This window comes from Mustela lutreola, chromosome 1 (genome assembly GCF_030435805.1).
Source record: "Mustela lutreola isolate mMusLut2 chromosome 1, mMusLut2.pri, whole genome shotgun sequence".
NCBI lineage: Eukaryota > Metazoa > Chordata > Mammalia > Carnivora > Mustelidae > Mustela > Mustela lutreola.
In genome coordinates, this window is record NC_081290.1 from 12452340 (window position 1) to 12477830 (window position 25491).

At 35.2% G+C, this 25491-nt stretch overlaps 1 protein-coding gene across 1 annotated transcript in view; it reads left to right on the forward strand.

Annotated features, from left to right (window-relative positions):
- The window catches only part of TMPRSS11E (transmembrane serine protease 11E), a 44555-nt gene that overhangs the window by 8088 nt on the left and 10976 nt on the right, over window positions 1–25491 (forward strand). The window contains exons 2-9 of the mRNA XM_059153856.1: window positions 7327–7451; window positions 11476–11597; window positions 13068–13135; window positions 16033–16196; window positions 19616–19654; window positions 21321–21498; window positions 22486–22745; window positions 23328–23470. Of these exons, the coding sequence (XP_059009839.1) occupies window positions 7327–7451; window positions 11476–11597; window positions 13068–13135; window positions 16033–16196; window positions 19616–19654; window positions 21321–21498; window positions 22486–22745; window positions 23328–23470 (1099 nt within the window). The remainder of the gene's footprint in view (window positions 1–7326; window positions 7452–11475; window positions 11598–13067; window positions 13136–16032; window positions 16197–19615; window positions 19655–21320; window positions 21499–22485; window positions 22746–23327; window positions 23471–25491) is intronic.

Here is a 25491-nt window from a genome sequence, read left to right on the forward strand (position 1 = left end):
TTGTCACTGATACTTGCCAGAATATAATACATGTATTTAACAAAGTCTGATGATCGCATATGTGATCTTCACAACTTCCTTTAAAAGTAGGTGGGAGGAAAGATACTATCACTTGAGTGTTATGGTTGGTTAAATATAGGAATGGTTAAGTTATGGGTTTTGCTAAAGTTAAAAGTTCATGAGTGGTAGGGTTTTCTGTCACAATGGTGAGTCACAATGTTTATTAAAAACTTACTACTATAGTAAGTACTGTACTTATTACTATACTAAGTAATACTATGCTTTTATGCCTACAATTTCAATAACCTTTAGATACTTTATAATATGAAAATCCCATTACAAAGCCATTTCAATAATAGTTAAGGAAGTATTGTTAGATTTTTTTTTTATATTGAGTTTCCTTTATTCTTTAATTTTTTCTCCAGTGTTCCAAAATCCATTGTTTATGCACCTCACTCAGTGCTCTATGCAATATGTGCCCTCCATAATACTCACCACCAGGCTCACCCAACCCTCCACCCTCTTCCCTCCAAAACCCTCCATTTGTTTGTCAGAGTCCACAGTCTCTTATGTTTCGTCTCCCCCTCCGATTTTCCCGGTCTCACTTCTCCTCTCCATCTCCTGATGTCCTCTGTGTTATTCTTTATGCTCTACAAGTAAATGAAACCATATGATAATTTACTCTCTCTGCTTGACTTATTTCACTCAGCATAATCTCCTCCAGTCCTATCCATGTTGATATAAAAATTGGGTATTCATTCTTTCTGATGGAGGCATCATACTCCATTGTATATATGGACCATATCTTGTTTATCCATTCGTCTGTTGAAGGGCATTTTGGTTCTTTCCACAGTTTGGCAACTGTGGCCATTGCTGCTATGAATGTTGTGGTACTGATGGCCCTTCTTTTCACTGCATCTGTATCTTTGGAGTAAATACCCAATAGTGCAATTGCAGGGTCATAGGGAAGTTCTATTTTTAATTTCTTAAGGAATCTCTGCACTGTTTTCCAAAGTGGCTGCACCAACTTGCATTCCCAGCAACAGTGTTAGAGAGTTCCCCCTTCTCCACATCCTCTCCAACACTTGCTGTTTCCTATTCTGTTAATTTTGGCCATTCTAATTGGTGTAAGGTGGTATCTCAATGTGGTTTTGATTTGAATATCCCTGATAGCTAGTGATAATGAATATTATTTCATGTGTCTGTTAGCCGTTTGTATGTCTTCATTGGAGAAGTGTCTGTTCATATCTTCTGCCCATTTTTTGACGTGATTATCTGTTTTGTGTGTGTTGAGTTTGAGGAGTTCTTTATAGATCTTGGATATCAGCCCTTTGCCTGTAGTGTCATTTGCAAATATCTTCTTCCATTCTCTGGGTTGCCTCTTTGTTTCATTGACTGTTTCCTTTGCTGTGCAGAAGATTTCAAAAGCTTCAAAGCTTGTTAGATATTTTTTAAAATTATCATAGAGCTTGGTATGAATGATTCATACTGCTCCCCTTCCCCACACCATCAAACTGTTTTTACTAAATAGTAATTGACGTCATTTGCCAATATTGCCCATATTGAAGAAAACACTAAGAGTATTACAAAACTAATTTTGGTTTCAATGGAGACTATAGTTCATTACATTACATAGTAATTTTTTAACGAGGAAAGGAATTGTATTGTTACTAAATAATTGTTCACTGTTTATCTTATGGTTGCCATGAAAAAGTTACCTGAAGAGGGTTTGCTTGTTTGTTTTGTCTTTTTATTTTTGTTTTGGAGTTGGCTGCTGGAAAGCTATAAATTTTGTGGCCTGACTTAAGGAAATGTCTAGATGGGAATTAATGTAGTCTTAGTAATTATATATATATATATATATATATATATATATATATACACACACACACACACACACACACACACACACGTATATATATACACACATATATGTATATATTTATATATATTACTCGATATATCTATATATACTCTCTCTATATATCTATATATATCTTTCTCCTTATGTTATCTTAGGCTAATCTAGAACATGGTGTAATATATGCTCAAACATTTTTATTAAAACAATGAACTCACCATTTATCTTAGTGTTGTACAGAGAAAATGGAAATGGTTTTCTGGTAATTAGACTCCCACCTTGTTGTATGAGAACTATTTGTAGTTAACATTCTTGAGAATGCACACATAATCCAGTCCAAGGGCCTTGCTGATGTTAGTAGATAATTTATAAATATGTTTGTGTAACAGTTAATAGGACAGAAATATGTTCTTTGCAATTTTAGAAGTAATTTGTATTTATTTTTAGAAAAAGCAATGAAAATATATGATCCATGAACACATATACAAATTTTAGTTTCAACCTGTATATTTTTATAGTCTTATTTGACAAGGTGTAAGAAAGATTAAAGAGCTCTCCAATGCCTGCTGCTAAGAGTCTTCCACAGAGAAGAAATCTCCTGAAGTATTTGTGTGGATAGGACAAGTGGGTACAACTCAATCAGCTAAAGAAATAAGCTGGTGACAAAAACATAATAAAAATTGAATTAATGCTTATTAACTGATATTTGAAATCCTAAGCACTGACTTAGGGGATTAGCAATGTCATAAAGTACTAGGTTCTTACATCACTGTGACATCTTTCTTTATGTTTTTGTTTTGATATTGCATTGCATACATGCAATAGCCCCAAGTAATGTGTTTCCTGAAATTAATGTCCCCTCATTGCATTTGTCACTTTCTATACTATTATAACACTTTACAGTGGATAGATCAAATCACAGTTGGAAAATCACGTGTTTTAAACATATGTAATATAGAAATATTAACCACAAAACGTGATCATTATATAAAGTGTTTTATGGAAATCAGGTTTTACTTAAATAATAATTATTCTCCACAATGTCCGACCTGTCTTTCCTTGTGCGTATATACCAAGTTCTTTTTAAGACTAAGGCAAACCAGAAGTGCTTTGAAAGATATGGAGACCCATATTGTGGTATTGACAAATGATCAGTTTAATCTGGTTTAGTCAACTTCAATTCAGTTCCTTCTGTGAACCTATCTTGAGCATGTGGTTTGAGAATATAGAGATAGTAAGGCTCATTCCCTACCCTTAAGGAGCTCAAAATATGTACTTCAACACAATGCTCAAGGTAGACCTAACTGAAGCGGAGGGGATTTTTTGAACAGGCTCTTAAATACAGATGAGCTTTTAAGAGGCGGGGTGGGAGGTTGGGGTACCAGGTGGTGGGTATTATAGAGGGCACGGATTGTATGGAGCACTGGGTGTGGTGAAAAAATAATAAATACTGTTTTTCTGAAAATAAATAAATTAATTTTTTAAAAAAGATGCAAACAAAGCATTAATCCTGTTACTCCAGGTAGGAAGCAAACAGAAACAAAGGCAAAGAACCTGAAAAGTTAACGGGGAAAAGAGGAATGCCAGGCTAAGGCCAACTTGGGTTTTTAGTAGTCTCAGCCATTGGCTACATCACTTCTAGAAAGATAGCTTACTGGAATGGAGAATGATTCAGAGGTTAAGAGGACAGAAGAGAAGCTGGTATTAAGCTACAGGACACAATTTAGTGAGAATTCCAGAATAAAGTCAGTGGCAATGGGATTGGAGACAGACTACATTAAATTTGCCATGCAGATGAGACTAGAAAGTGAAAAGGTTATTACAGCTTCCCAACACAATTAGCATTGATTTGTAGACTATTGCTTAAGTCAACCATCAGTGAACTATGGCCCACCACCTGTTTTTATACAGTGCTTGAGCTAAGAATGATTTTTATACTTTTATGGTTGAAAAAAAATTAAAAGAAGAAAACTATTCATGAGAAAATTAGATGAAATTCAAATTTCAGCGCACAGAAATAAAGTATTATTGGAACACAACCATGTGCATTTGTGCATTGTCAATGGTTGCTTTATGGCTACCAGGGCACAGCTAAGTAGTTGCAGAAGAGAATGTGTGACCCAGGAAGCCTAAAATAGTTTCTATTGGAACTTTACAGAGGAGTGTGCTGACTTCTGGCTTAAGTAGTTGATAATAATGCTTTGGAACCACCAATGTTATAGATAATGTACACATATTCATTTAAAACATCTCAGCTGGACTGGGCTGGTGAAACATGAAGACTAAGAATATCATTGCCGCTTACCATTACTGAGGATGAGCAAAGAATTAGTCATCTACTGTTAATCAGTCTACAATGGTGGTGTTATGTAGGGGTTCGTTCTGATAAACTTTCCTCTGAAGCCCTATGAGCCGGGACTTACTCTCCAGGGCTTGCTATGAGGTTTATTTGTGTTAGTATCTTTTGCTTGTCCTTGCCCTTTTGTTGCTGTTGCTGCTTTTCCTTTTTAGTACCATTCTTAAAATGACACATGAAGAAGTGATAGCACAACTCTGGATTCAACTCTGGACATATTAGTTGTCTTCTGACAATTTTAGGTTTATAAAAATGTACCTGTATTTTAACTGCTATATTCATCATCTACTCACAACTCTCCACAAATTGAAAGGAAAAATCATAGAAAGAAATAAATTTGACCCTATTGAAGCTATTAGAATTTATCCAGTCTGAAAGTGATTTTACATGAAAAGATTCAGATAAGTTTCAAAAGGCCACAATAATCACAAGGACTTGTGTACAGGAGGGGTTAATTATGTAATTGTCTACTGATACGTCAAATGGATTTATTCCTCCATTTTACCTATCTTTTTTAACACAATTCTACCACGCGTGGTTTGAAGTAGTTCATTACTTAATCTCTTGCTGAGAGAGCAACAGAAAGTAATTAAGAAACAGGGTGAATCAGTTTGCAAAGCAATGCCATACAGACTAAGAAGGGAAGATTTAAAGTCTCAAATGACAAACATCTCAGTAATATGGTCATTACCATTATTATTAATAATTAAAATAATGATGATAATAATAATAGACCTTGCTGATAATTTTCTTCTTGTAAACTCAAAGTAATAAAAAAAAAAACCACTTTACTATTTTTATCTCTACATAGTTCATCATGTTAGGTGGGGTCTGAAATTATCATCTCTGGTTTTGACATGGAAAATATAAGAGAGAGAATTGAATCTACTGGTATAAGATTATACAATAAATAAGTTGGTGGCAAGACTCAAAATCAGACTCTCCTCATAGTTTATTCAAAATGTTTTTGATGAGGGCTCCTGGATGGCCCAGTCAGTTAAGCAACGGCCTTTGGGATCTAGCCCTGAGTTGGGTTTCCTATTCAGCAGGGAGTCTGTTTCTTCCTCTGCCCCTTCCCCGACTCATGCTGTCTTTCTCTATCAAATAAATAAATAAAAATTTTTAAAAAATTATTTTAAAAAACCTGGAACATACAATGCATATTTTTCTGCAACATTTTTTCCTTAAAATGTAAAATATCATTGACTATTTCCATCTTGATACTTCTAGATTTATCCTATCAATTTAATGGCTGTGTTGTTTTAATTTTCTGTTTTGATCAAAAGTTATAGAACAATTAGAACTTCTGCCATATTTCACAATTCTACACAGTGATCATATATTTTTGATAACTACAGCACATTTGCTATAATTACAAATTCATAGTCTTCATCTGACATGTTTTGACATTAGTTGAGAAGCCCTTCCCTCCCCATATTTCCCCTAAAGTTTTGTTTACATCTGCTATGCACATCTTCTTTCTTCTGCAACAGCAAGTATTCAGAGATGAAGGAACAGGAATGAATTTTTAGGGTTTTTAGGCACATTTGCACATAAAAAATTAATGACCTCCTCATGGAGCAATCTTTTTATCTTGCAGTAATTGCCATTGTAGGATCAGGTGTTTGGAATATCATTTAAGGGAGGACTGAACATTGAAGAGATTGGGGAGAGGAAGATGACATGTCCTTGGCTGTAGAGTCTCATAGGAAAATCACAGGAACAATACAGGAGACCAGATTGAGTCTCTAGAGCCTTTCACTGTATCTCAGTGCCTTCAGGAGGGCAGAGTCATGTAGTAATGATGACAGTCTTGACTTCTGTGACCAAGTTCCAACAAAACAAAACATCGAGGCTGAGCCAAGCTATGATGGGATAGGTCCCAAGATGATGTCACATCTTGGTCCTACATAACTGGAAACTGCTTCCTGTAAGCAGAAATTATTTATTGCAAAAGTAGCTGTGCAATTTGCAGAAAGTTTTCACGTTCATGATCTCATTCAGGATCTCAGAATCAACCATGTGCTTCAGACCGAATGTCTATACTGTCCCTTCTTGACAGAGGAAGAACTTAGCTCAGAGTTTAAATGATTTGTCCAAGTCACACAGCTGTTAAGGGAAGAGCTAGATTGAGAATCCTCCCCACTGTGACTGACCTCCCTGTGCTCCTTCAGCATCACACCACACTTCGTTCCAGCCCTCACATACCAGGCAGTGCTCTGGAGATAAGCATATTTGCCATTGATTCTACCAGCATGATAAATACCTCAAGAAATATAAAATAACAGCTTCATATTCAAACTCCTTAGCCAACTCTGACTCTTATTTTATTTTCTCTAACTTTTGAGTTTGCTTAGCAACTACTAAAAACAAGGAAACAGCAATTGTATAATTAAACAAAAACCCAACTGACCAACATTTTTCAGTAACATGTTTTTGAAAGCAGAAAAAAAAAAATGGGAGAGGTTGAGGGAATCCTATGCAGAAGGGATTTCTTGTAGTGTTACTGAAATTTAGAGTACAAGCACTCAGGTTCTCTAGAAGGAAATTCCGGTAATCTCTTATGTGTATTCTCAAAGTTTGTTTGGAAATAATTCAGAAAAATAGAGTAGAAATAGAAATTTTATCTGGAATAGAGTGGATCAAGCTGTAACATATTTCACAGACCTTTTAAGATTTTAAAGTGGTAAAACCAGGCTTTAAACATTTTCATAGCTCTGATTGTGCCTAACTCATTATTTTGGACATAATCAGTGCAATAAATCATAGCTAACACTTACTAAGTATTTTCTGCATGCCAGGCACTGTTGTAGACACTCTATATATAATAATTCATTTAATCCTTACAACAATCCTATGAGATAGGTACTATCACAATCATCTTCCCTTTATGGATGAGGAAACAGGTAGAGAGATGTCAAATGACTTGCCTAAGATCAGGCAACCAGAGCCAGAATTGGCTTCAGCAGCCTGGGACCAGAATCAGTTCCAAACTTAAACAGTATTCTACCACGTGAGGGTCCTGAATTCCCCAGAAATATCTACTTTACCTAAGGAGTGGGTGTGGTGTGCCCTGTGATATAACCCATTTATTTGCTTGCTTTCTCAGGCCAGCTGTGGTGAAGAACAGGAAGAGACTTTGTTTGGAACCCTGGGTTATTGGCCTCATCACCTTTATCTCCCTGATTGTCGTGGCCGTGTGCATTGGACTTACTGTTCATTATGTGAGATACAGTAAGTACGGGCTTCCCTGGCATCATGTCACTTACCCCCAAATGTTTCCTGATGTGCATTTTGGTTTTGATTTGCATCAGGCTTATTCATTCATGACTACAACTCATTGGCAGAGCTGGTACAAAGCATTCTTTACCTGCCTTGTCTCTCTCACATAATCCTTATAAGCCAAGGAGGATTCTTTCTTCTATCTTTGATGTAGCAATGCTTCCTGCTGGGAATAGCATGCTAGTTTTTATGTTCATTAATAAGCGATAATCAAATATTAAATAGGGGAAGACCATGGGAGAGCTAGAGTTGAATGTGTTGAGTTGTTTGAGGATGCAGAGCAATCACCTTGATTTAAAATTATTCCAACTTACTAACATCCTGAGAGCCCAAAAGATAATTACATAATCAAGGATCATAGAGAAGTCGTCTCTGTTCTGTACTAATAAGCTGGAAAAATGCTCATAATTATATATTGTTTAGTGTCTGTTTCTGTTGTTTTTAATCTCATTTTGGTATGTATTGCATGTGATTAAAGAGGATAGAATATGCTGAGAAGGTTAATTATAAAGAGGTTCACTCTGTGGTAATCAGGTATCTCACAGCTAGATGAACCATGAGTCTGCTCTGTTATTAGAAAGGTCCCCAGGGTACTTCAGGACTGTTCTTCCAGGGTATAACAACCCTTCTGAAGTTTCCCTCTACTCTGCCTCAAGTTATAATTAGTTGACTCCACTATGACCTATTGGCTTAATATCTCCCTTAGTGACTAGCTAATGCTTTGATGTTCAAGACACTGTAACCAAAGAAGCTAATTACTTGATTCTAATTTAATTGGGAATTTGCACAAGTTGCTTTCTTGTAAAGAGACAAGGTGATCTGTAAATTGGTTATCGTCCTCCACTGACAGACATAATCTCAATTCCAACCTCAATTTCTAAAGCAAGGTAGATCATTTCTGGGTAGTTTAAAGAAAATATATTTAAAGTAAAGACTGTTTTTTGGTTGAGTTTACCCACACACAAGTCCTTAAATTTTGGAGTATCTACATTTTGGTTATTTCTGTGGACTGTCTTTTTAATTAAAAAGAAAAAAAATAATGGCTAAAATAACTTTTTATAATTCTACAGTTCCATTAGGAATATATTGAGTCTCATTATATTGTAAGCGTCATAATTCACAGGTGCTTAACACTATGTTTTGTTAATTTTTAATATTCCCAGAACTTAGAAGGATCTTGCCACATATTAAATAATTAATATCTATTGAATACTGAATGATAAAGATTAGTGAATCAAACCTATGATATTTTCAAAGGGGCATACTTTGGTTTGTCTGACATCACCAAGAATTCCTACTAAAGCTAGAGGTCTCATTGTCTCAGTGAGAGAAAATGTTTCTTAACTGCTTCTCCATTTGCCTCTTCCCAAGCCATCTTGCTCACATGCATACAATGAAAACCTGGCAAGATTTTTCCAGTCACCTGTTCCTGCATCCTATTGTTTGAATGATCAGTTTAGTAATATGGAATACCCAACTTCCACACTGCCTACACAGCACACCTGAATAAACAGTTACTGTCTTACATGTGTGACTTGCCCTCTGTTCTGACAGAGAAACAAAGAACAGAGTGGATATAGCACATGAGCATTTAGGAGTTGGCATACCTAAAATAAATAGTTACAGAAACAGACAGATTAAGATGGAGGTGACTTACCTTGAAAAAAACAACAACAACATTATTTTGGTATAAAGCCCAGGACTACAGAGCATTGTGTGTGGCAGCTGGTGTTCAGGGGCCTTGGGGACTGCATTTCTGTCCCTCTGTGAATTGAATGATAGAAGGTGACTCTATTATGAGCAACATCCTTGTAGATAACAGATTCACAAACTTTTTCAGAAAATTGTCAATAAACTAATGTTCATCCTTAATTTTCTTATTTTTCTGTTAATAGTCCCCAATATTTTCCAACAACTACACATGCCATATAATTCTAGCAACTGGGAAATATTGACACTTAGTGACCTGTTTGAGTCTATTGACTCAAAGTAAAATATTGACTATACACAAGTTGTTAATTTGGTTGAGGTATATGAAATCAATGGTGTTTGACCATTTTGGGCTTCTAGAATGGTAATTTCAAATTTATTAATCTAATAATTTTTTTAAAGATTTTATTTATTTGTTTGAGAGAGAGTCAGAGAGAGAGCATGAGCAGAAGGGAGAGGCAGAGACAGAAGTAGACTCCCCGCTAAGCAGAGAGCCAGATGCAAGGCTTGATTCCAGGACCCTGGGATCATAACCAGAATTGAAAGCAGATGCTTAACTGACTGAGCCACTGAGGTGCCCTCAATCAAATTAAAAAATATATATATAGGACTAAAATGTGGAAGAGTCAGTTCTCTCCAGATACTAACTTCCCAATAAGGGGTTATGTCCCATCATCTGCATTATCACATATGGGAATTGGTTAGAAATGCAGATTCTTAGGCCCAATTTAGACCCAATGTCTAATATTTCAGTAAATTAAAAACTTTACTTGAGATTATGTATATTTCCAGGGACCTACCTGCATTTCAGTTCACTCTGGCCATTCATGTCAAGGCTGTTCACTGAAAGGGAGCTAAGTAAAGAGGGAGAAAGGCAAAACCTCCCTAGCCCCTCACTTTGGTGCTAATTCCCGGAAAGTACTGACCATTCAGGCTGCCCTTCATCTCTTTTTGTATCACTGGCCATTCCTTAGCCTTGTCAATCCAACCAAATCCTTGGGACAGCTGGGATGTTCTTTTGAAATTTACCAGTAGTTTTTTCCATAATTCTTATGTATAAGAGACATCTCCTACAGCTTTGGTGAATGGGTTTGGTTTTTCCCACTCCACGAAGTGGTATATAAAGAAGGTTTGTGCTTTGAGAATTAAACTTTGACTTGAAACCCAATTCTGTCTTTTCTGGCTATGTCATGTTGGGGATGGGCAACTTATTTACATTTCTGAGACTGTAGTCTTTATCTGTTAAATATGAACAATACTGCCTTCCCATGGGAGTTATGGTAAATTAAATGAGATACATGAATATGCTTGGGACACAGGTGCCTACTGTTACTTTCCTTTTCCTCTGGGATTCTAGTGAAGAAGGAAAGAATGAGAAGCAAGAGAGAAGAGGAAAGAAATTGAGATTAGGGGAAGCACACTCTATTATCCTACAATAACCACACACACAGCTGTTTTGATCACCATAATATTCCTAATACTCAACACAGAGTATTGAGTATTAGTTTCTTTCATAGAAAAGGTAGTTAACATTCATATTTGTTGAATGAATGAATCTTCTTAGGGTTCATACTTGTTTCATATAGATGTGTAGATGGATGCTCTATTAATTTTCAGTGGGCCAAAAATGTGGGCTGTTTAACTGGATGCAGAAAATGTACACAATGGCAAGACAAGACAATCTCTGTGGCTGGTGGGAGAAAATCAGTGGAGTGACAAGGGAGCCAGGCGAAGCCAAGTATCCCTGGAAGGTTATGCCAAATGGCAGCTCTAGCTCCCTAGCTGAACCTCAAACATTTTCATCCTTCCCCTCATCTTCTTTACCCCAAATAAATTTTCCTACACTATAGTCCTTGAGACCAAAATTGATATGTAATTTTACTGAGTTGGGAGAAATCTACTTTTGGAATATAAAAGTGCATTTACTCTTGGGAAACTTCCAAGTCCATTCTTGTTTTTATGCTCAGATGGTGTGAATTGCTGCCTCTCGTGGCTAATTCAGGAATGGATAATACATAACTAATTAGCCCATAGGAACAACAAGCATTTCTTATGGATTTTATACTCTAAATCTTATAATGATGAATGCTGTTATCTTTTATTCTGAGATAACCATGAAGCTCAAGGCAAGGTGATAGAGATGATGATCTGAGGTAGGGCCCTTCTCTCTGGTCTCAGTCTTTCTAGAAATCACCAAACATGGAAATAATGATGCTTTACGTACATCTGATAAACAGTATGACTTTTTTTCCCTCTCCCTTCATAGATCAAAGGAAGACCTACAATTACTATAGCACATTGTCATTTACAAGTAACAAACTCTATGGCGACTTTGGAAGAGAAGGTTCTAAAAACTTCACAGAAATGAGCCAGAAAATTGAATCGATGGTAAGCACTTTTTTCCTCCATTTCTAGGGCATTTGTTATCATTTTACATCCATTTTTTTTGGTACCTAGTTTCCATAATATCCATTCAACTAATCTTGCTTATCTTTGAAAAATGGGAAGCAGCCCTGCCAGAAAGAAGTAACAAAACTGTCAATACATGACTTGGGAGAGTATGTCTTGCAGGGCTGATGCAAGTGACCTTAGCCCTTCCTTCATGTCCCTCCCACTCATTCTTCCATAGCTAGTGCTACAGTCTTAATCAGCAGAGTCCAGAAATTCTGGGAATGTGAGGGTGACCCAAAATATGACTGCTGTATTCTATAGAAGACACCATGAGCAAAAGACCATAAGATTGAAACTATCCAGACACATACTTGAATAGTATTTTTATATTTACAAATATCTGACCTTGGACTACTTTTGGGTAGATAAGTTTATAGGAGACACATGGACACTCATCTTTTACTTATTTATTTTTTAAAAATATTTTATTTATTTGACCGACAGAGATTACAAGTAGGCAGACAGGCAGGTAGAGAGAGGGGGTGGGAAGCAGCTCCCTGCTGAGCAGAGAGCCCGATCCGGGGCTCCATCCCAGGATCCTGGCATCATGACCCTGAACAGAAGGCAGAGACTTTAACCCACTGAGCCACCCAGGTGCCCCTGAGTGCTCATCTTTTAAAGGCTTCAACGTTCATCCTCAGAAATGAATCAAATGTTTTTAAAAGTGGAAAAATTATTAGTATAGACCAGGAGAGCAAGAGCCTGGTTTGTAGTCATTGTCAGATTACTTAGTCTCTTGGTCTCATACACTGAGACCAAGAAATACTTGACATGTTTACCTTGACTCCTAACTTAAAAATTTAAGCTGGTTAGAATTCTTAATTATAGTAGTAAGAAATATCTCCACAAGATGCATTTTTCTACCTTATTGAAGTAAACCTAACAGAACATATTAGGTAGACTGAGTATCCTAGTTCACATGGACCTTTCTAAGAACATTTTTAATACTGAATTGGAAGCAAGTTATGCTAGTATATTTGGCAAATTTTTCACTAGTTTTAAGAACCGTGTGGCACTGTCACACACTCATATCTATGACTCAACCATCAGTTGGCAGAATTACTTCATTTCCTTTGTTTACTTACATGGAAGTCTCTATCTGAGAGTATGAACAGTTTCTCTTTCTTAAAAAAAAAAAAGTATGTTTATTCTTTTTAGTATCTTTCTGAGTGTAGATGTCACTCTTGGCCCCACTACTATGTCTCCCCAATACTATAACTTCTAATGCAGAGTTCATTTGAAATCACTGCATAGAATACCAGAAAAGATTCTTCAAGTTGAGTGCATTGTGAAATGTTGATTAATACTTTCTGTTTTGCTTTGTTTTGTTTTTAAATTTTCCTTAGAGCTTTAAATTGACTTGCAGAAATTATTCTCACTGACATATTTTCAACATTTTTGGAACAGGTGAAAGATGCATTTCATAAATCTCCTTTGAGGGAAGAATTTATCAAGTCTCACATTATCAGGTTCAGGTATGTAGAACTAAAATGCTGACTTCTGAATATAGTTTAAAACTAAAGCTGTGAACTTGGTCACTAATAAATACTGTTGTGAAAAGTTAGTGATATCATATAATTCAATTAAACCAACATTCATTTGACAACTGTTCTAGGTCATGGGTTACAATTTGCTTTATATATTCTCTAAAACCATAAGAAAGCATTTGTGTGGTGAATAATTTCAAAAGACAGAGGTGTTATTGGTGGCTATATGATCGAATAATTTTTTTGGAAACTAATTAGCATGAATAGGGACCTAAGCCATATCCCTTAGTTTAGTAGCCAATCGTCCTTTATGTAAAATAGTGTAGTAGATGAGGTGTTCTTAACCTCCTGTTTCTCCATTTTCTTCTCTACCCCTTTCTGCTCCAAATATTTACCTAAGAAAATCTGATCGATAGTCAACCATCAATAAATAGAATTTCACAGCACACCATTTTAAGAAAAATACTATATTAGGATCTTAAATAATATATTGTCTAAATACAAATTATTTGAATTTCTCAAAAATAGAATGAAAGCTGTTTCCAGTATTATTTCAATGACAAAAACTCCAAGAATTCCTTCTCAGTCTATCACTTAGCTGACATCTATTCTCCTGCATTTGAAATATTATTCTCTCTTGGGTCTGTATCTACTTCTCCCAGCCTTAAAATTTCAATCTCTCAAGGGGTCTTCATGCACCCACATGACTTCATATGCTTTTGAAATCTAAATTTCTATTTCCAATCAAAACTGTTTTAACTACATACCTGTCTATGCACCATCTCCACATGGAAATTCCACAGAAAATTCTCTAACTCAAGTGAAACCCAAGTACACTAATGGGAAACATGGATATCAATCTACATTCCTCCATTTCCTGGGCCCCTCACACTTTATGAATAACTAAGTTCTATAGGTTTTACCTTCCAAATCACTTTCCAATTTGTTTACTTCTTCCTTCTAGTACTCTTCCTACTCGTTAGTATTTCTTCTGAAATCTATAAGAAGAAACACAAGTTTGTAGGGAAGATGACATCAGTATTAAAGATGTTAAGTTGAGATACTAGGGGACCACATGAACCTGAAATAGGGTCTCACTCAGTGGAAGAAAAGGGAACTGAGTTAAAGATATGCCTTGTTCATTATCAACTAAGAGTACTGGAACATGTGGATATAAGTGGAATTTCTCAGAAAAACGGTAATGCAAGGAAAAAAATGATGATGAAGAAAGCCTGAAGAAAACAATAGTTAAGGAGATGGGGAAAAAATAGAATCCTAGGTAATATACAGGGAAGGAGAAGAAAAATAAAAAGAAACATGAGAAAGGCACCACTGACATGAAAGATAAAAATTTACAGCATTGACAAAATACTCCCAAGAAACCAAGTAATATGACTGGAAAGAATTCACTGGATATGTCAATAAGGAAGTCATTTAGTGTAGAGAAAAGGCTCAGTAGAATGGAAAGGGAGGAAGCAGAATGCAAGAAAGTAAATATGAGGCAGAGTGTAATTTATCCTTTCAAGAAGGTTTGCTGTGATGAGAAGGTGAGAGATAAATTGAATATCTGGGGTAGAGATGGGGTTTTGTTTGTTTTATTTCTATTAGTCAGCCAGTATAGGAATAGTCTAAGAGAAAGAAGACAGAATAAATAACTGTTGTACAGATTTGCTCAGTGAGTGAAAGGAGGTGAGAAACAAAAGACATCTTCTCAACAACTCATTATATAGTATTTCACTACAAATAATGTCAGGAGTTCAGCCAATGTCCTTTTGATGGACACTTGGGTTTTACATATTTTTTCTGATTTAAAAACAAGATTATGATAAACATGTATAAATCTCTTTGTACACACGAGTATATTTGAAAAGAGTGCTGTATCAGAGAGAATGGATCATCAAATGTATAACTGATAAACAAAATGTCCATTTTGTTTAAAATGAGGCTCTAATTTATATTCCTACTTACAGTTTATATAAGGAGTCAATACATTTTAGAGTGAGGAGTAAGACTCTCTGAGAACTGATTGCATGTGAAGAAAAAGGGGTAGAGTAGCTGACTAAGAACGAGAAAGAGAAGTCAAGGATGAGTCCAAGAAGTAATTCATTCTAAAAACATTAAGGTTGATTAATGCTCTATCTTGAAAATATAATTAGGTGAAGTCAAGACAATTTGGTTAAGCATTCTAATATCCTTAGGTTTAGAAGTTGTTTAGGAGAGCTTGACATTGCTTAAGAGATATGATTGGATTTAAGTCACAGCGAATTAAACCTGAAAACCAAAGCCAGAGTTGACTCCGGATTGAACATACACTATATCTGGTAGTATTAAATGATTGACAAGAGAGTGTCTTTTTATATTAACAACTAGACATTTTGGTGTTATAGAGACTGTGAGTGTATTAGCTTACTATCAGGGCGGCCGATTCGGAAGTTTCATATGTGGTAAACAATAGGAATATAGAATAAAATAAATCGGATCTTTTATTTTGATTTTTAAAAATAATTTTACATCTTTTAAAAAATAAATTTATTTGTTTGTTTGTTTGTTTGTTTATTTGAAAGAGGGAGCACAAGCAGACAGAGCAGCAGACAGAGGGAGAGGGAGAAGCAGACTCCCCACTGAGCAGGGACCAACCCCCCCCCAATGTGGGGACTCAATCCTGGGACCCCGGGATCATGACCTGAGCTGAAGGCAGTTGCTTAACCAACTGAGCCACGAAGACACCCCAAGTTGGATCTTTTAAATTACATTATAAGTTTGTTTTTTGTGTGTGTTTCAAATGAATGATCAAGAAAAAAATAGATTGTTATATTACCATAAATCTAATTCCAAACTATATCTTTTAAAGACATATATATTTTTTTTATCTTCTTGGTCCACAGTCAAGAGGAACATGGAGTGTTGGCTCATATGCTGTTGATTTTTAAATTTCGCTCTACTGAGGATCCTAAAGCCATTGATAAAATTATCCAACAAGTTCTACCTGAAAAGCTGCAAGATGCTGTAGGACCCCCTAAATTAGATCCTGCATCAGTTGAAATTAAAAGTAAGTTTCTTTCTCTTATTTAGTTTAATTCTCTTACATAAAACAGCTCCATCTTAATTTTGGTCTTAGGCACTGATGGGTGGTTAGTAGAGAGGAGGGAAGGGGCAGAGGGAGAGAAAGAATCTCAAGCAGGCTCTACAGCCAGCATAGAGCCTTACATGGAGCTTATTCTCATGACTCAAGATCATGACTTGAGTCGAAATCAAGAGTCAAAAACTCAAATGACTGAGCCTCCCAGTTGCCCCTTAGGCACTGATTTTTTAAAAATTGTTTTGGATGTCCTTCAATTATTGACTCTTGCTACCAATAGAACATTTCTTTGGGATTAAAATGAATTATTTATTTTTTATATTACTCTAAACTTATGCCTCCTACGCAAGTCTGTCTTTACCTCTGGAACTGGTTTCTTTTCCTGCATTGGACCTTACACTTCAGCTATAGCAGCCAATTATAAATGGAGAAAGTGGCTTTGTATATTCTTCTTCATCTTGTTGTTTCCATTTTATGTTCTAGAGTATGATGTGTGGAAAGGTTCATGCCATCCACACATTTTTTTTCAAGTTTCATTGATAAACCTTGTTACATTTTCTTCCCTTAGCCCATTCACCAATGAAAAATTTATAATTTATTTATACTTGTTTTATTCATACTTAGTTTACTGCTAATTTAAATAGTTTGAGTTTTTTGTTGTTGTTGGGTATTGGAGAACAAAATAAGCAAGGATAGATCCTCATTATTAGCAAGTAAGAAACACAGAAGATCCTCAGTAGAAGTAAAAGTTTGGTTAAGAGTCAAGTTGTGTGCTATAGAACAATGCTATAGAAATATCATGTGGGCTAAACATAGGATCTTAAATATTCGAGTAGCCCATTGAAAAAGCAAAACTAAACATATGAGATTCATTTAAATAATGTGACACTTACCCCAATATATAAAAGTACTATTATTTAAACAAGTAGTCAACAGAAAAATTATCCCTAAGCCATTTTATATTTTTTTTTGTACTAAGGCTTTGAAATCTAGTGTATACTTTATATTTATAGCACATTTCAGTTAAGACTAGCTGCATTTCAAGAACTTAGTAGGGACATGTGACTAGTGGGCACAGTATTGGACATGGAACAAGTAGAAAGTATGAACATAGTGTGCTAGCATAAAAGCTGATAGATCTAACCTGAGGCCTGACCTGATGATCACCTACCCTGCTTGCTTAGGAAGGAAGGTTTGAGTAATTAGAACTAGCCAGTGCAAAATGTTGGACTCTTCAAAAAGCAACAAAAATGTATTGTTAAGGGTATTAAAATATGACTTTTCTTTTTTCTACAGTCTCTCTGGACTTGTCATGGTATTTTTTGTTTGCTAATCAATGCCATTCTAAATGAAAAAATTAGAATTTTGGGGGTGGGATTATGGACATTGGGGAGGGTATGTGATTTGGTGAGTGCTGTGAAGTGTGTAAACCTGGTGATTCACAGACCTGGGGATAAAAATATATGTATATAAAAAATATATGTTTATAAAAAATAAAAAATTAAAATACTAGCAATAGTTATATTATCCATCTTCATATTGTAAAATATTGATTTCAAATATAAATGCAAAAGAATTTAAGTATGTGTACAATTGTGTTTCATAGCTCACACATGCATGAATTTGACTCTTCCCAGAACAATGGAAACACTATACAAGGCTAGTTTGACAATTTTTATTTCCTTTGTTGTTAATGTGCACATTTTACCATTGCTCTCTACCTTTAGCTTAAGCAAGAAAGAACTGGAAAGTCCTTGTATGTCATTATTTTCAGCAGAAGCTATTGGCTAATATAAAGAAAAAATGGGAGCAATAAAGGTTATAATAGGGTCCTTGGGTGTTTTGTGTTTAGTAGAATGCTATTGCCTTCTTTCTGAGTTCTAAGGAAGCTCTGCTTCAAACAGAAAACATGGCCTCCTGGGACAGTCGATGCTCCCTGGTTCCTTAGTGGTAGATACCCACACTTATCTTGAATTTTGAATTTGCTGAACATTGTGGATCCACTGGAATTCTTGAGTTCATAGGGTATCACAAATGGTGTATGCAAATGGGGTGTCAAGAATCCATGGACACATTTGTTGTGTGTATCTCCTCTGCTCATGCCATCCATGACCCATTATTCTATCAAACTTCATTTTTAAAGTACAAGTTACAAAATTTAAAAAATATAAAAAATATTTAAAAATATAAAAAATAAGAAAATATCAAGAACTTCAAGATAGTGAGCATTAAACCAAGTAGAAAATCATGCTGAGTCCAGGACCCAATATAGATATACATCAATTAAGCTGGCTCTGTTAGTAGTACCAACATGCAAATCCAGAACTAGGAAGAGGGTGAGATAGAGAAGAACAGGTTTTTTGACATGGAGAGATCAGTGGTGATAGTATTTAATATTTACTGAGAAAAATGACCACTTCCTTATTTGAGCTATTTCCCCCAAAAGTAGCCAGAATGGAGAAGGTCAAAAAGAAGCATTTCTAGACTATAGACTTCTAGCATATCAATACTATTAAATACTAAAAGAATAATTAACATTGAAATTTCTGTATTTAGAACTCCTGGCATATTCAAAGAGAACATTTTCAGTCTTTGGAAATCTATTGAATAAAGACATTAAATGCTTAGAATTTTTTTTGTTTTTTGTTTTTGTTTTTTTAAAGATTTCATTTATTTATTTAATGGAGATAGAGTATGAGAGCACAAGCAGGGCGAGCAGCAGAGGAAGAGGGAAAAGCAGGATTGGGGCCTGATTGTTGAAAAGTCAATAAGCTAAGGAGCCATGGGCTAGAATTGAAAAGAGGCCAAAATTGTCTTTCTAAATTTCAGCAGAAAGAAAAATTAGAAAGGGATAACATTATTTTTAAACGAGGAGCAGATTTATGGACCTCGAGCTCATATATGTTATACAATGAGACTATTCCTATGAATTTAGTAAAAGAAAAAACCTGGAATAATAGTAAGTAAAAATATCATTGCATTTCGGGAATCAATACTATGATTTAGAATAGCATTTCCCCACAAAGAGAACATATTGCATTTTACTTTCTGGTATGAAACTCAGATTTCTGGGTTTCATCACAAAACTACTTAATCAGAATTACTGGGAAGAGGAACAGGAATTGACAGGTTAAAGATGCTCCTTATGTGACTATTATCCATGCTAAAATTTAAGATTAAGAAACACTGTTTAGACCTCCCTTTTCCCAAGGCAATGAACATGCTCTCTCTATGATATTCTAACAGTGTTGCTTTTTTTTTTTTTTTTTAAACCTAGAGGTTCTGTCTTATAATGGAATTAATCAGCCTTTCCTATTTGAAGTACTCAGAGGCATTATGAAATTCTGATGTGCTGGCCCTGTTCTATTCACCATTTCTGTGTATTTCAGAAATCAACAAGACAGAAACAGACAACTTTCTAAACAGCTGTAAGTGTAATATATTTATTAAAATTGCATTACCGGAATGTAAAAAGTTAACACTAGATCATTTAGGCTTACTTTGTGTGATATTATAGGGTCAGAATAAAATTTGATTGGTCTGTGCAAAGCACAGGATGCTTTATCTTATCATTGAGTTACATTTTTATTACTAAAGAACAAAAAAAATTGGAGAACTATGGAGTGGATAGATAGCTGCCCAGCAGGTGTCTAGTGGAAATGAGTTGTACAGTTGTTAAAAAAGGGAGAAAAGACTCAATATTCTAATAGCAGATATCTACGATACACTCTCATAAACATTTTTTAAAGATTATATGAAAGTCATCTTTATGTTGGTATTTTTTAGCTACAGGCAGAAACTTATTATTACTCTACACTAAATAAAATCTGCATGATGTCATTAATCTCATATTATGGAAATTTAAACAATTATGGGGTTGGAGTATATATCAATAAAATTACTAAAGGCTCAGATAATATCTTCACCCATATTTTAAAAGTATTGACTCTAGGCCTAGTATTTCCCTTCCTCTACAGCAGAGTCCCCCGTCATGATTGAGAGGATATATTTGGTAATTATGGAATTAGTACATAATGTCTTTATCTTAAAAGATGGAAGGAAATGTGCTACTCACCAGCTTAGAATATTGGTTAATTCACAAACTTGATTGAACATGAGAAACAAGAATAATCCTGTTAACCTCAATGATGTATATTCTTTCCACCAATATTTATTATGAAACTGTTGTGTGCTACTGGTATATTAGGCAAAAGGGATGTAAAATGAATGAGATATAATCCTTGTCTAAAACAGCTCATACTCTAATGAGACTAGGTGTATGAGACTAATGCATGAACACATAATTCTAAAGCAGTGGTTCTCAAACGGGAAATTTTGACCCCCACATGGTCACGCCTGGTTAACATTTTGGTTATCATGATTTCAAGGGGGGATGCTACTGGCATCTAATATGTGTAGGTGAGGGAATTCTTCTGAATATCCTGTGATGAATGGCACAGCTGTCCACAACAAGGAATTACCCATCTCAAAATGTTAATAGTGTCAGTGTTGAGAAACTCTGTTATAAACTTTATATACATTATATATAAAATTATGTAATATATGTATATAGAGAGTTAATGTATATGTAGTATATATGTATATGTAATTAGTGTATATATAATAAAATCTGTTACAGGTTTTATATTATTATATATAAATAACATATAAGTAGTGTGTATATATAATATATATAACTAGTATACATATAATTAGTACTGGTAACTATATTAGCACATACACATGTATATAGAGACAGACATATGTAGCTATGTGTATAATTATACACACACACACAGATGATGATGCTGATGATGAAGATGACAACAATGATGGAAGTATCAAAAGAGCCGTAACTAATCTAGTTTGGGGGCAGAGGAATTGTTAGAGAAGGCCTCATAGTGGAGGTAATGGTTGACTTAAATCTTACAAGATAAGTAATTGTTAAATTAATGAACGGCTATACCTAAAGGAAAAGTAAGAGGAGAAAATGTCTGATACTGTTGGAGCACAAAGTGCAAAAGAAATTTGAGATAGTGACACAATTTGACACTTAAAAGCACGGTGAAGTAAGGCATCATCTCTCTTTGGCAGGCTGTGGGACAAGGAGGAGTAAAACTGCAAGTGAGAGTCTGCGAATCGTCGGTGGGACACAGGTGGAAGAGGGCGAATGGCCGTGGCAAGCTAGCCTGCAATGGGATGGCACCCATCGCTGTGGGGCAACTCTAATTAACAGCACGTGGCTTGTGAGTGCTGCTCACTGCTTTAGAACGTAAGTCCTGAATGATTGGCTTGTGAACGACTGGGCATAAGCAAAGTGCGTTGCGGCTTGCCAGGAAGGAACCACCTCAAGAAGTTGGAAAGAGATGAGTTTAATATAAAGATAAAATATATGTCACAAAGAGGTACAATAAAGTGTATCTCAAATATATGTCACCAAAATGACATAAAATATATGTCAAAATATATGTCTCATAATCCTTGGTAAGAGGTTTAATAGTCTGGAAATGGAAATGGCTTCAAAATACATGTAGATAAATTATCCATTGATAAATAAATAATAATTTGTCAAAAGAAGCAAGAGTTTTAAAGAAATGTTAACATCATCTTTTGACTTTGAGCTTGATATCAAAGACCCATATATATATCTTTGCTGTATGTCTATGAGAGATGCGGTTGGGAATAGTCGGTTTCATCTCAGTGGGGAAATTCCACGTGTCAAGAAAGAATTAAGTATGAAGAAATTTGGTAGTAAATTATACAGCTGAGTAAGTTGACTAGTTGTATGACAAAGAATGGAGACCTTTCAACCCAATGCAAAATACCTGTGTATATAGGATAGTACCACTTTGTTATATTTATGCATAGCTCTTTCAGTTTTCAGAGAAATGTGTGTTTGTGGGTAGGGAACATGGTGCATAAAATACATTTGGTTCTTTCATTCTGTACAAAATATGCTTCCCATATGTTTCTTGGGGTCACTGATTCCTAGAAATGTCAAAAAGCCCTACGATCTGGGCTGAACAACTCAGATGCAGAGTGGCATGTGTCTTCCAACAACCATGCTACTGTGGCTTTTCTACCTGATGGTACTCCTGAGTCTGATTCTCAGATTACAAAGAGTTTGTTTCCATACATAGAAACTGTAATTTTAAAAAGAAAACTTATATTGACTCCAGCAGCTTAAATTATTATTAATATAAGTCATTACACTGGTAGTATGGTTAAGGAGAATTTATTCTTTGTACTTTTCCCTCAGGTATAAGGACCCAGACAGATGGACTGTTTCCTTTGGAGTAACAATAAACCCTCCAAAGATGAAACGAAGACTCAGAAGAATAGTTGTCCATGAAAAATATAAGTATCCATCACATGACTATGATATTTCAGTTGCAGAGCTTTCCAGCCCTGTTCCCTACACAAATGCAGTACATAGGATTTGTCTCCCTGATGCATCCCATGAGTTTCACCCAGGCAGTGAGATGTTTGTGACAGGATTTGGAGCACTGCAAAATGACGGTGAGCATTTGAAGAGAAGTCAAACCATAGTAACTCAACTTGGTATTCTAAGGCATTTAAAGAATGGAGTGTCATTATGCCAAAATATGTTGGCAGGTTGGTAATATGGACGTGGGAAACTCTGACCCCATTTGTGAACGAGGTCATTTAAAAGACACACACATTCCTTCATTGCTATAGGTTGCTATCAAGCGCCTCACTATTACTGTAGTAATGGTGCTTGGTAAGGTGTCCAATAAACATGGCTGAACTTTTTAATAGGGAATTAACCACATAAGAGTTTGGGTATCATTAATATACCCAATTGTGAAGATGAGAGAATCATAAGGTCACCATTCTCTCTATTAAAATAAGATTCCAAGTTTTGCCACGAGATGGAAGTCACTTGAACAACTTGAGATTCTCTTATAAGTACCTAACTTTTCATTTAAAGTAGTTAAGAAGTAATTCTTTCCCAAAATATGACTGTACCTGAAAAAAAAACATATTCTATATTGCCATCTCATTTAATAATTTTGATTTTCCTGAGGTTTTTAGAATATATGTATATATACAAATATAAAGACTATTTTTTCCCTTTAGGTAGTAGTCAAAATCATCTTTGGCAAGTAGAGGTGGATCTCATAGACACTCAAACCTGTAACGAACCCCAATCTTATAATGGTGCCATAACTCCTAGAATGTTATGTGCTGGCTCCTTGAAAGGAAAAAGAGATGCGTGCCAGGTATGTGGTTTGACCTAGTAGTATGCTGCAGAATTTTTCTTCATTTTTTATTTTGAATTTATTAGAGATTTATAGAAAGTATATAGAGGGATTTCCCATGTTCTTTGATTCATTTTCCACAAATGTTATATTTCGCATTCCTATAGTACAATATAAAAGCTAGGAAATTGACATCGGTGCAATGTGTGCTTCTAGTTCAATGGCATTTTGTTACATATGCAGATCTGTGTAACCATCACTGCAGTTGAGAATTATTCCATCACCACAAAGATCTTCTTTATAGTAACACCTATTTCTCTATCACTTTCTTTTTTTTCCTAAATTTTTATTTAAATTCCAGTTAGTTAACATACAGTGTAATATTAGTTGCCAGTGTATAATGCAGTGATTCAGCACTTCCGCACAACACCCCATGCTCATCACAAGTGCACGCCTTAATCTCCATCACCTATTTCAACCATCCCCCCACCCAGTCCCCTCTGGATTCCATCAGTTTGTTCTTAAGAGCTAAGCCTCTGTTTCTTGGTTTACCTCACATTCTCTTTTTTTCCCCTTTGCTTGCTTTTTTTGTTTATTAAATTCTGCATATGAGGAAATCATATGGCATTTATCTTTATCTGACTTGTATCGCTTAACATAATACTCCCTAGTTCCATCAGTGTCATTGCAAATGGCATATTTCATTCTCTTTTGTGGCTGAGTAATATTCTATTACACACACACACACACACACACACACACACACACACACACTCCTACATCTTCTTTGTCTATTCATCAGTTGAAGGACATAATTTGGTTATTGTATATAGTGCTGCTATAACATTGGGGTGCATGTATCCCTTTGAATTAGTATTTTTGTATTCTTTGGGTAAATACCTAGAAGAGCAAATTGCTGGATCACAGGGTAACTTTATTTTTAACATTTTGAGAAATCTCCCTACTGTTTTCCAGAGTGGCTGCACCAGTTTGCATTCCTACCAACAGTGAAAGAGGGTTTTTCCCCTTTCTCTACATTCTGGCCAGCACCTGCTATTTCTTGTATTATTGATTTTAGTCATTCTGACAAGTGTGAGGTGCTATCTCATTGTAGTTTTAATATGCATTTCTCTGATGATGAGTGATGCTGAGCATCTTTTCATGTGTCTTTTATCCATCTGTATGTCCTCTTTGGAAAAATGTCCATTCATGTCTTCTGTACATTTTTAAATTGGATTACTCATTTTTGGGGTGTTGAGTTTTATAAGTTCTTTATATATTTTGGATACTAACCCTTTATCAGATACATAATTTGCAAAAATCTTGTTCCATTCTGGAAGTTGCCTTGTAGTTTTGTTGATTGTTTCTTTCATTGTGCAGAAGCTTTTTATAATGATGAAGTTGTTTTTGTTTCCTTTGCCTCTAGAGACACATCTAGAAAGCAGTTGCTATGGCCAATGTAAATCCTGTATCACTCTTTCATTACTAACACCTGCAAATCATGAATCTGTTTTCCATCTCTACAATTTTGTAATTTTGACAGTGTTATATAAATAGAATCATACTGTAGCTTTTTTTTTTTTTTTTAAGAATTCCATTTTGATTTATCTTCTAGTATTTTTGACTAGGCTATCTCTGTGGAAAAATTTTTGTGGTTCCTCTCAGTTGTATATACATAACTTAACACAGTCTACTGGTGTTGAGATTTTACTAGTTCGAGATTTTACCACTAGATTTGTGGTTCCTCTCAGTTGTATATACATAACTTAACACACTCTACTGGTGTTGAGATTTTACTAGTAAGAAAACTTACTTCCCTTTAAGCGTCTTTATGCTTCCACATTTATAATGATTAATGTAAATTTTAATATTTCCTCTACATACATTGAGAACCACATTAGATAATGTTTTTGCTTCAAGTTCCACTTTCCTTCAAGAGTTGAAGAAAAGTCTGTTTATTCATAATTTTGTTCTTTATTCCTTCCTGGTTTTCTAAGATTTTTTCTTATCATTCTTTACTGTTTTAGAAACTTCCTTTAGCC